The sequence below is a fragment of the Malania oleifera genome, chromosome 13 (assembly GCF_029873635.1).
Source record: "Malania oleifera isolate guangnan ecotype guangnan chromosome 13, ASM2987363v1, whole genome shotgun sequence".
Classification (NCBI taxonomy): Eukaryota; Viridiplantae; Streptophyta; class Magnoliopsida; order Santalales; family Ximeniaceae; genus Malania; species Malania oleifera.
In genome coordinates, this window is record NC_080429.1 from 69,664,413 (window position 1) to 69,677,194 (window position 12,782).

The 12,782-nt window shown below is 35.6% G+C and overlaps 1 protein-coding gene across 3 annotated transcripts in view; it reads left to right on the forward strand.

Moving 5' to 3' along the window:
* Positions 1–12,782, forward strand: part of LOC131146802 (uncharacterized) — a 90,932-nt gene that overhangs the window by 18,601 nt on the left and 59,549 nt on the right. For all 3 annotated transcript variants that reach the window (XR_009134456.1, XM_058096595.1, XM_058096596.1), the window contains exon 5: positions 1,356–1,551. Coding sequence is in view for 2 of the 3 variants with exons in the window: in XM_058096595.1 (XP_057952578.1) it covers positions 1,356–1,551 (196 nt within the window). In the remaining variant the exon portion in view is untranslated. The remainder of the gene's footprint in view (positions 1–1,355; positions 1,552–12,782) is intronic.

A 12,782-nucleotide genomic window follows, 5' to 3' on the forward strand; every position in this document is an offset into this window, starting at 1 on the left:
ACTTCCAAAACTTATTATATAGCAAATATATCTGTGACGGTATCTTATTAGAGGCTTGATTTATTGAATAGATTCTAGTTTGCACCAACAAAGTATATTATTAATTATCATTCTGATTTTATCCACTTCTGTTATCAAAACTGTATTTTTTTAGGATCCATAAATTGCTTTTGAAGCCAAAAAAGATCAAATTAAATGACATCGGGTTCCCTAAAGTGTATTCATAAACTAGAAGGTGGAAGGTACTTTATACATGCCCATTTGGAAGGCCAAAGTTCCTTGAAAAATTAAGACTTTTATCTAGTTTATATTGTGCTTAATATGGTCAAAATAACTTGCTGCAGAGTAGGAGACTGTTGAAGGCACTTTCTCTAGATGTTCGTAGTCCTGCTATAACAGTTCAGAAACAGCATCCCATTTATTTCTGTTCTGTGATTTTGCCTAAAAGACATGAATTGTGCTATTTGGTTTATTGGGACACAGCTGGGTTTGCTTGGAGAATGTGGATGATTTTTTTGGCAGTTTTCGATTTTGGTTTTGGATGGAGAAGGAACAATCTGGCAGCACTTTGGAATGCGCTTATTTTGCAGTAATGTGGGGTTTATGGGTGGAATGTAACATGCTCTTTTTCAGGAGATGTCTCATTCTTCCTCGTGTAAATTCTTTTCCTATTAATGAAAACTTCTTTTGCTACCAAAAAAAAAAAAAAAAGGATGGAACATAACCCACATTTTTTCTAGGAAGAAGCTGAATTCTTACTCATTTGGGAGAAGATTCATCACCTGGCTTTGCTTTGGTATGTTGGCTGTGGGTGCTTTTAAAGGTGTGAGCTTCTTGGATATTCAACGGGATTGGCTCTATTTGCTGGCTTGATTTTGTGTTTTCTGTTTTTTTCTCCCTTGATCTGTTTCTTTTTTGTCTTTTCCTTCTGGTTTTCTCTAGGTTATTTCTAGGAGGATGTATTATTCTCCTCTTTGTACATTCCTGATCTTTTAATGAAATTTCTTATTTATTCAATTTTTATGATTTATCTGGCTGACGGCTTGAGAACGAGAGGGAGAGGAGAAATTATTAGGTTTCCATGCTTTAAGCTGAAAAGAGTTTCCATTTTCTATAGGCACGTGAAGGTTCATTAATAAGAATGAAAATGCAGCACTTATGTGTGTGCGTGTAAGAAATGAGACGGCAGCAGCTACTTAATATTCATGATTTGTATTCAACTCTCATTTAATACATCGTCAAGTTTACGAATCTGAGTCTATGGTGTGTGTTCTTGTCCAGTGCATAACTGTGCAATCACCTCATTAATTATTAAGTTATGTGCTTTTAAGTGTTACCCTTTCTTTGGGTTATAGGTATGACTTGTTTCTGAGCCTTAAAGAATCAGTTTTTGGAGGACAACGGGACATTGAAGTTTCTTATTTTGATGCATGCAATACCTGTGGAGGAACAGGTGCTAAATCCAGCAGTTGCATAAAACAATGTAGTGATTGTGGAGGTAGGGGAGGGTTGATGAAAACTCAAAGAACGCCATTTGGAACAATGTCTCAGGTAAAATATGAAGTATGTTTAGTGATGCACTAATTAAATTTGATATTTTTCCAATCTATGCATAATATTGTGTAGATTCGCTGTTCTTTGTCCTGTATTAATTTGATTTGTTTTACACATATGAAGCAACGATGAAATGTTCGTCTCTTTGGGGGAATCCTATTGCAAGTCTTTTTTTGAGCATTTGACATAGAAAATCTTTTTTTTTGAATTTTTATTTCGTTCTAACTCTTCTTTCTTTCTCTATTCTACTATTTGGAAGGCCAAGGTTACCCCTAAAATAAAGGCTTTCATTTGGTTGTTTGTACTTAATAAAATAAATAAAAATAACTTGTTTCAAATTAGGAGACCTTTGAAGGCTCTCTTTCCCGATGTGTGTTTGCTCTCTTACAAGAACTCTCAGACAGCTTCTAATCTTCTTTTGCAATGTGAATTTGCTTGGAGGATATGGAATATGTTTTTTGGTGTCATGTTAGAGAGCTGGGTATGTCCTCCTTTGGTGGAAGACTTTTCCTATATATCCTTCGTCAGCTTTGTAGAAGGAAGGATAGGGCAGATTTATGGAAGTTTGGTTTTTTGGTGGTATTATGGGGAATATGGATGGAATGTAACACTCAGATGTTTTCTAGGAAAAAATTAAATTGGATGTTGATTTGGGAAAAAATTAAGTTCTTGGCCTCACTATGGTGTGCCAGCTATGGATTTTTTAGAGAGGCAAGCTCCCAGCAGTTTCAAAGAGATTGGAGGGACATGCTGACTTGATAATCTCCTCTCTTGGTTATTTTTATTTGTCTATTTCTGGTTTGTACCCGTTTGTCTTGGGAGATATCTCATTCTCCCTCTTGTAAATTCTTTATCTATTAATGAAATCTCCCTTTGTTATAAAAAAAAAAAAAACATGTATTTCCTGCTTCTTTGTTCTATTTGGAACAATGTTTTAAAAGGCTTAATCAAGGCTCGCCTTTAGGGCAAGGCATGCCTAAAACGCCTTGAGGCTCAATCTAAAATACAAAATCCCAAAAAGGCTAACGCATTACACGCTGAAGCTTACGCTTTTGTACAAAAAAGGCACGCCTTTTGCTCCTTTTCACTCTGAGTGTTACGCATTTTGGGTGTGCAATTCTCAAGTAAGATTTGGCTAGAAAATATTGATTCCATGTTTATATAAAAGGAATGTTATCACATGAGTTGATTTCTAAAACTCTTAAACCTCAACCTTTTCAAAAAAATTGAGTTGTATCTGAGATCTTGAAAAATAATTTGAACTTTGTAATGTTATAGCTATCTCTTGTCATGATTTATGTAATGAATTTTGGCAACTTTTTTTGAATGGCCAACAAGTAGTTTGCAAATTATATTTGATTTTTTTTTCGTTACATTATATTTGTGATTTTCTTAATTTTTTATTTATTCTTAAAATATATAACTTATTTATGTATTTTTATCTAAAAATAAAATCTCAAAAGGCTTACGCCCCAACCCCTTAAGGCTTACGCCTAGCCTCTTATGGGTTAGAGCGCCCCGCTTTATGCTTTCACCTTTTAAAACATTGATTTGGAAGGCTAAAGCCCCCTCTAAGATTAGGGTTTTTATTTGGTTAGTTCTTAATAGATTTAACACTAACAATGTGTTATAGAGTAGGTAGCCTTTTAAGGCTTTTATCTCCGAGTGTATGTTCTTTATGTTTTGATAGTTCAGAATTTGTTTCTCACCTGTTCCTTCATTGTTTCTTTTTGAAGGGGGGTTTGGAATAATTTATTTGGTCTATTCAAAGAGAGTTAGGTTCGTTTAGAGTAGGTGGAGGATTTATTGGCCATCTCATTACTGGTTTTGGAAGGAGTAGAGATGGTTTGGCAATGTGGGGATGAGGGTTTTTTCTGTTTTGTTTTGGGCGAGGGGCGGGGGGGAGTTGATTGGAGAAGAATGCACTTATATTCACAGGGAAGAAGATGTCTTTGTCGATGCATTGGAATAGGGTTCATTATATGGCCTTGTGGGCTTCCGCAGCTGGTTGTTGTAGAGGGCTTTGCTCTTTTCAGATTTACTCAGATTTACAGTGTGATTGGTGGGCATTGTTGTTTTGTTAATTTTTTTTTCCAATATCTTGTGAGGAAGTATTTATATGCGCTTTTCTGTACAATCCTTCCTCTTCAATAAAATTTCTTTCATTTTTCTAATAGAGAAAAAGGATAAATGTGCTATGAGTTTAGAGTGGCAGTTTTTGGTTGTCTTCCTGTCCTGTTCCCAAATTCTTGCAAACACTACCACCAACAACATCTACAACTAAGCAGAACTGTATGGGGTTTGCTTTATGGATCCTTTCTTCGTTGAGCATGATTTGAGACTGTTGAAGTATTGGGTAGATTGGAAGACCTAATCACAACAATAGGTCTATCTACTTATAAATCAAATACATGACAATGACCATAATACCCCTACTAGCTCATGCTTACTAACATAACAATAATTCATAATAATAATGCTAAATTACCAAAATAACTAGTAACACTCCCCCTCAAGATGGAGCATAATGTATCATATGCTCATAGCTTGTTACAAATGAATTTAACATGAGCATTCCCAAGGCTTTAGTGAATAAGCTAGCAAGTTGGAACTCAGATTTCTCATAAGTGGTTGTAATGAGCTTCTGCACAAGTTTCTTTTGAACAAAGTGATCATCAACTTCAATGTGTTTTGTTCACTCATGGAAGACTAGGTTGGAGGCAATATGAATGGTAGCTTGATTATCACGCATTACTCCGATGACAGAGAATGCGGATAAAAGAGCAAGCAGTGAGCATGACATAAGGAGCATCAATTGATAAAGTATGAGTGACTTTAAGTATATGCTTATTTTTCCTCTCTGCAACCTCATTTTGGTGGTATATGTACATAGGATGACTAATAACATATAAGGAGAGAATTGGGTACTAAAGCACTTCTTAGCATTATCACTACGAAATATTCAATAAGCAAATAAGATTGAGTTTTTATTTTAGAACATAAGGCACAAAAGGATATGAAATTAATTTTTATTAAATAAAACTAATTCATCCTTGAATCATCAACAAAAGTTGTAAAATATCGGAAACCCAACTTAGACATAACCCAACTAGGACCCCAAACATTAGAATAGACTAAAAGAAAAGGATTGTTGCCCGTTTATTGGCTCAGGAAGCAAATGTAATATGATGGTTTTCTCCAATTGACAAGAGTTGCTCTTAAGAATAGACACAAAATTCAAATTGGGAACTAGTTTGTTTTAACTTTTCTAATGAAGGATGACCAATGCGACAATGAATTTGAAGTGATTTAGTGGTAGTGCATGAGATAGAAGGAGATAATGACTCAAAGTCGTAAGCTCCATTGGCTTCACGTCCTCCACCAATTGTTTCCTCATCTTTAAATCCTAAATGAGAGTAGAATCAGGTAAAAATTTGACTAAATAATTCATGGATTTTTATAATCTTGCTAATTAACTTGAGATTGAAGGGGAAATTGGGAATATAGAAACAAAGGAAAGAGAAGCGAGAGTGCGATTTACTGTCCTTATTCCCCGAATGACAGTAGTGGACCCATCAATAATAGTAACATAGGGTAAGCTTTGAGAATATTGGAGATTGGAAAAGAAATTAGTTTACCTATTAGGATTGGGCATGGTTCGGTTAACTGAACCATTCACTTCAATTTGTAACCGAACCAAAACTTTGGTTTGCCAAAAAATGCAGATCCTAACAAAACCATTTTTAAATGTTAATTGTTTTCTAGGCCAATATCAAATGGTTAGCTGAATCGAACTGTTGGATTCAATTTAAAATTTTTAAGTCACTACAAATTGACATTTTTATTCCATTGTAATCAACTTGTGTGCATCGGGCTTAGGTGCAACGGTAAGGTTGTTGTTGTGTGACCTGGAGGTCACGGGTTCGAGGTGTGGAAACAGTTTCTTGCAAAAATGTAAGGTAAGACTGCATACTATACACTCATTGTGGTCGGCCCCTTCCACGGACCTTGCATACCCGGGACCTTTGTGCATTGGGCTGCCCTTTTTTATAATCAACTTGTTTTTTAAAATTCAAACACCAATAAGTCTTGAATTCATAAATTTTAAATTAGCACCCTATATAAGCTTAAAAACATCCACCCATGAATTAAACATAAAAAAGTCCATAATCCAAGTTCTAATTCTTAAAAAAATAGCATAAAAGTAACTAACCCAAGTTTTAAATTGTCATTAAAAAATAAAACTTTTATTTAAATTATAATAATTACATAATATATATTTTTATATATTTATATTATATCGGTTTGGTTTGGTTAACCATGGCTATTGCATGGGCCGAACTAAAATCGAACCATTAACCAAAAAAATTGAAACATTTTTGAACTGAAACCAAATAAAAAAAATGGTTAACTGATTTTTCGGTTTAGTTTGGTTCGGTTTGGTTTTTCGATTTTTCTAACCCTAATAGCAGAATCTCTAATCGAAGGACTAGTGCGAGAACAACTAGACAACAAAGAAGCTGTGGGGTTACTAGAGCTAAAAAATGCAATGTGAAAAGAAACTTATTGGGATGCTTGATACTGTTTAAACTTGGAATACTCTTCCTTTGACAATGTTAAGGTCTGCTGCCCTCAGCTCAAGCCTAAAAGTGTGGAATTTGTGGTGGCTGCATTGGTGATGCATGGCGATTTCCCGTGAAGATCCCAACGCTGCAGAATTGTATGACCTCATGCAGAATTAGTGCACTTGTGAGGGTACCTATATCACGTCCATCCCCTCCATGACCACTTGAACCACTCGAAAACTTTTGCAATTGTGTGGTTGAAAACTAGAATCACCTCGTGTAAAGAAAGTAGTCTTCTTAGAGCCAAGGTTGAAACACCCAGTGCAAGGGTTGATGAATGTGTGTTGGAGGAAGCACGAAAGCAAATGATGGAAGCTCTGAACTACCAAGGATTTGGGAGCGAACTGCCTTAAACTTGGATTTCAAACCAGTTAGGACACAAAGAACTGTCATTTGCTCCGTCTGCTTTTCCATCTCATGAACATTGGTGGGTATGTGTTGCAAAATTTTGAGTTCTTCATTGATGTGCTTCATCTCTGCAAGTACTTCTTGACACTCCTATCTACTTGTCATAATTATAAGTACTCCAGGGATGTATCGTACATACGTGTAATGTTACTAGAATATTATAGCTTGGCATAATCCCAAATCTCCTTGCATACATCTAGGTGCATACACATCTGTGCAATTTTGGTTTCCATTGAGTTCCACCATAGGGAGGCAATCAATACATTTTCCTGAATCCATGCTTCTTTCTTTGTTATCAAATGGTTCGGATTGGAATGAATGTTCATGTTTTCCTAAATGTGTCTAGTAGATCTTGACAGCCTTGCACATAATTATTTCCATCCAACTTTTCGATTGTTATTTGTGGCAATGAAGGGAACATGCTTTTGGGATTCATGGACTCCGTCTCAAGACTCACAAAAAAAACCAATAATGAATGAGGTTAACAGCCAGAACAACTCGAACAACCACAAACAAGGCGAACAACTAAAATGATATGAACGAGTCACAAACAAACTAACATAACACTACCATAGCCCCAAGAAACTAACACGTGAACACTGCCACATACCCAATAGATTAACTGATGATTGTAATGGTGGCAAACAACCATTAATTGAGTGCCATGAGTGAATGATTGAAAAAGGTTGGATCTTTGAACAAATACATGACTAACAACTTTATATTATGATCTATCGAAGGATTTAAGATGTTTTGGAGGAAATTAGAGCAAAAGAAGACTAGAAGAACTTGTCACACGCTAGCATGTGTGGCTACCCTTGAAATGAAATTTGAAAATTTTATAGATCAGAAGGTTTCGTGGCTAGTTATGGGTTTGGATTTACAAAATTTGAAGGGGTTCTAGAGATTTTAAAAGGGCAACAAGCTCTATGAATTTTTCTAGTGATTATTGTGTTTTCCGATGGTTCTTGGGCTTGCTTCTAATTTCTAATGGTGCAATTGATCCTCCTATACTAGCAGGTTTGCATAGGATGATTAGGTTTAGGGTTTGGTTTTGTGGTGTTTATGCACTTAGGGTTTAAGTCAAATGTTGCTCTGATACCATGTTGAAGTGTTGGGTAAATTGGAAGATCTAATCACAAGGATAGGTCTCTCCCCCCATTTATAATATATATCAAGTACATAACAATGGCCATAATTGCCTAATAACTTATGCTTACTAACATAAATGTAGCACATATTAATAATGCTAAAATGACTAAAATAACCAATTAATAGAGGCTACTCTTGTTAAATGATATTTTTATTGAAATATTTGGTTGGAAAGAAATGCTAGAATCTTTATAGCTATACCCACTTCCATTATCATACTTTGGAGTAGAGTGGTGTTCCTTGCATCCCTTTGGCGCTTAGCAATGGACTCTTTCATCATGTTCCTTTGGAAGACTTGCAATGGGATTCGGTGGCATTACTTTAATAGAATTATGTTGCAATTACTTCTTATTGTTTGGTTTTATTTTTGTTTGAAAAGATATCTTGTTCTCCTTTCTTCCTTTAATAGAATATAAATAAAAAGATGCTTTCCCCATCCGCTTGGGAATTCGGTTATTTCTTATTCTATACTTTCTTGTATTACCACTTACCAATTTCAACATTCTTTTACCTACACTTATTCTATGATGATGCTTTTCCTTCATTCCTGACATTTTTATCCATATATCGGTGTGAGTCTAGCAGCCATCATAGAAAGTTTCCCTTTGTTCTTAAAGTTTTTTCTAGAATGTAGAAATACTCCATTTCAACCACCCTTAGCTCAATCTCTTCATTCTAGTGGATAAATGATCGGCAGCAATACACCAATTATACCATCTTTTTTGTGTATGATGATAGTTCATCTTTTTTGTAGCATTTTTACTATCCTCTAAATGATATTTTTTTTTTGTATTCATTCTTTTATTCATTGAAAAAAATGATTTGATGTTACGGACTCTTTTGAACCAATCTCTCTATCTTTTCTCCCTCTCTACGATGACAATTGTTTGATGATGGGAAAATGATGACGATTCTCCGGTGAGGGATGCTATATGAAATTCTACATTGTCAAACCATTCCATTACGAAGCCCAGCTCTTCATCCTCATGTTGAACCAATCCTGTTGTTACTTAACCATGATTATTACCCTTGTATCTAAACTCCAAAAAAATAAAAAAATCTCTAATTTCCCTCTTTGACTTAATTTCCTCTCTTATTCAACCTTTTCAATTTTTACATAGAATTAACCTAGTTTTTCACTTTTTCACTTTTTCACTTTATCCTTCTCTCTCCCTTCACTTGTGCTCCTACCTTTGCAGTGCACTTTTCTCCTTGCCGTCAGATAAGCAAGTCATTATTAATAAGAAATTGTTCATTTTTAATGATAATGGAAGGAACTTCGGCATTAAGGATAGGAATCATGATGAAAGATGATGGTTGGCTAAGGATCTGCGAATTTTTTCATTATTGGAAGCCTTGAATCCTTGGTTAAAAATGTTTAGGTCCCCTGACCATGTTGTCTTGGTCGAATTGAGAGCAAATGCTTTTGGAAGATTCTTGCCTTTCGAAAAGACACCAGTTAAAGAGGCAAGTGAATTGTTTTGCATTCTAGAAAGGAGACTAAGAGCTGGAAAAATTTTTGGGAGACCATTAATGGGACAACAGAGGTGAGAAATCCAATATACTCTAAACAGAAGGGGTGTTGTCTTGACTGCAGCAAAATAAGCAGGGGCTGTATATCAGTTCTCAAGTGATGTTCAAGGAGGAATGTAGTTCAAGATAATTAGGCTTGTGGGAAACATGGTAAGGGAAGGAAAGAGTGAAGCAGAAGTATTGAGAAGGTTGTTGGAAGCCTACTAAAGGGTAAAATCAAGGATGGTGGTGGGCCAAACAAGAAATGAAGAATGAAGATAAGTGGATTGTGGAGTTAGATAAGGGAGTGGTTTAGGGTTTCAAGGGGTTTTAGTCAAGGGGATCCTGCTCACTATGGTCGTGGATGTTTTGAGCAAGATGTTTTTGCATGTGTAAAGTGGGGGGGTGTGATTTGAAGATTATTAGGGAGGGAGGAGGTAGAGGTGTATTACACAATTTTGTTTCTTGAGGATGATGTTGCAAAATTTCGAAAAGTTATCACCTTGCTGAAAATTTTGAAAGCATTTTGGTATTAGAAATCAACTTGTCCAAGAGTAGTGTGTGGGCACTAATATGAGTAGTTAGGGATTTGGGGACATTTAAGGTTTTGGTCAGTTGCATGTGATTGGCAGCACTCCTATCTTGGACTTCCTCTTGGAGGCAACTCTAATTCTATGACCTTTGTGTTCTTGTGCTTGAGAGGGTGGGTAGGAGGTTGTATTACTCTCATTAGTGCTTCCCTATTCAACTTGCCCATTTATTTGTCATCTCCTTTTAGAGTTCTGATGAGTGTCGCCAGGGCTCTTGAGAGGCTGACGCATGACTTTGGTCTGGGTGTGGGGAGAATAAGAGAGATCTCCTAGTTAGCTAGGAGATAGTTAATGTACTCAAATTGGAAGGGGGGATAGGCCTTGAATATGTGGTTTTTAGAAACATTTCTTTAATTGGAAAATAGTTGTGGAGGTTCCCTTAAAAGGTTAATTCCTTTCAACACAAGGTAATAAATAGTAACTATGGGGTATATGGGTGGGACAATAGAGTAAGACTTATTGTCTCTTATGCAAGCCTTTGTAAGTTTGTCTCCTAGATTGTTTGCCTTTCCTTTCCTATTCCTTGGTTCAATGTGGGCAACGGCAATAGGTTTAGAATTGGGAGGATATATGGGCTGGTGAGAGATTACTGGATATGATGGTGCCCCATCTTTTTAATATTTCCATTTTTCACAAAGAGCTATCAGCTCTTTCTTTTATTTTGAAGGGGTTCTCTCTCTTTAGATTTTTTTTTTCTTTGGAATCATAATGCAAGAAAAGTTGATGAACTCTCCACATTTTTGATCTATGTACTAAATTCCTTTCTTTTGTCAAATAAAGACGATGAGAGAGTATTGGAGGGGGATTCTTTAGGTCTCTTTACTACTAAATCATTTTTCCTTCATATCTTACAAAGTCCCTTCGCTGACCATTTTTTCGATCATTTTCCCGCATCACTTGGAAGGTACCTTTCAAGATTTGGACTGTGTCCTTTAATTGGCTTAATATGCATGACTTGTTACAGTGAAGAAGACCCTATTAGGTTCTCAACCTTGATATGTGCTCCATGTGCTAAGAATGCGACGAAATAAATGCACATCTCCTCTTTCATTATTAGGTGGCAAATTTTCTTTGGAGTGCTCTCTTCTCTTGTTTTGGAGAAGATTGGATGGCTCATGTCATGGAGGATTTCTTGCAAGGCATTGGGTTTCAACAAAACCAAAAAGGGAAAGGCCTTGTAGAAATGCATGGTTTTTGCTACCTTGTGACCTTTTGGATATAGAGGAATTCAAGAATTTTCAAGGATCGCATTTCTTCCCCTTGATTGTTGTGGGATGGAATTGTGTTTCTTGCCTCTTTTTGAGCTCATTTGTTTGGGCCTTTCTTGGGTTATCGCTGCCTGCCCTTTAAATTTATTGGAGGGCAGCTCTTTTTTAATTGTTTAACTTCTTCCTTTGCTGTTTTTTTGGAAGACATTTTATTCTCCTTATATAGTATATTGTTTTAACTTTTCTTTTGTAGAACATTCCAAACTTGAGCAGAACAAATGAATCAAGGCTTTTTAATCTTGGTCAAAATTTTAAATAAAATAAGTCAACAGGAAGAAGCTGGTTTGGGTAGGAGCTAGGGAACCTGATGTCTGAGGTTTTAAATCTGAAAAATCTAAGGTTCCTGAGGTGTACGCCTGTAGGAAGGCTGCTTTGATGGTGCTGAAATGAGTAAATTACAAGAAGAGGAGAGCTTTCTGGTGAGATAGGGCCAAAGATTTTAAGGAGAGACTTTGAAGGAGAGTTGAGTATCGTGGAAGATAAACAAGCTAAGATGAAGGATATAGCTATTGATGGAGTTAGCAATGGAAAGGAGGTTAAGAAATGGGAGATCTTTTAGATAATGATAGGATGACATTAGTGATTTTGATTGTGATAGGGGTTTCCTGTTGGATGAGATTCAGGAACAAGATGGATATGTTTCTGACTCTTGTCATGTACTAGGGGACTTTTCATATGTACATCCACCCCCTCTAGAAGGATTGGAGGGGGTCTTTAATTTTGAAAACAGTGGGTTGGATAATAAACTGCAGTGCAAGGATGGATCCTACCTATAACAGTGGAGGTGATATCTATGAAGGATTTAGAAGTTTGAGATATTATTGATAAAAAAGATTTAAAAATGTATGATGCTGGAGGAATTGAAGTGCACTTTGATGGGGGTAAATACAAGTGAAGAAGTGTCAGAGGGAGTTAGCAAATTTAAAGTCCTCCGTGAATTATGACGAAAAGGAATTGAGAAGGGGTTTCCTCTATTAATTGTATTTTTTGTTTATTTTTTTATTTTTAAATTTAAATTTTTAATTTAAAAAAAATTTTATTTTTAATTTTGCTTTTTTTGTTTTTTTTTTCTTTAAATTTTTTCGGGTGGACTTCTTGTTCCATTAGGTTGTAACTTCTCTTTCCCAATCTAATATACCTTCTTTTTTATCTGAAGAGAAAATTCAACAAGAAGTCTAGAAACAAATTCCTTGGTCAAAATTTTAAATAAAAGAATTCAACAAACAAAAAAAATCAATGAAAGAGAAAGGACCAAATGAACCAAGTCTTGGAAACACTCCAAACCAATGTTTTAGAAGGCTTAATCGAGGCTCTCCTCAAGGCAAGGCATGCCTAAAATGCCTAGAGGCTCAACCTAAAATACCAAGTTCCAAAAAGGCTAACGCATTACACACTAAGGCCTACGCATTTTGGGTTGTGACCTCAAGTTAGGTTTGGCTAGAAAATTTTGACTACATGTTTTTATAAATGAATGGCATAATATGAGTTGATTTCTAAAACTCTTGAACTTGAACCTAAACCTTTATAAAATAACTGAGTTGTATCTTAGATCATGAAAATAATTTGAACTTTCTAATAGTATAGCTATCTCTTGTCATGATTTACGTCATGAATTCATGTTAGCAGATTTTCAGTGGCCAACAAGTTGTTTGCAAAGTATGTTTAATTTTATT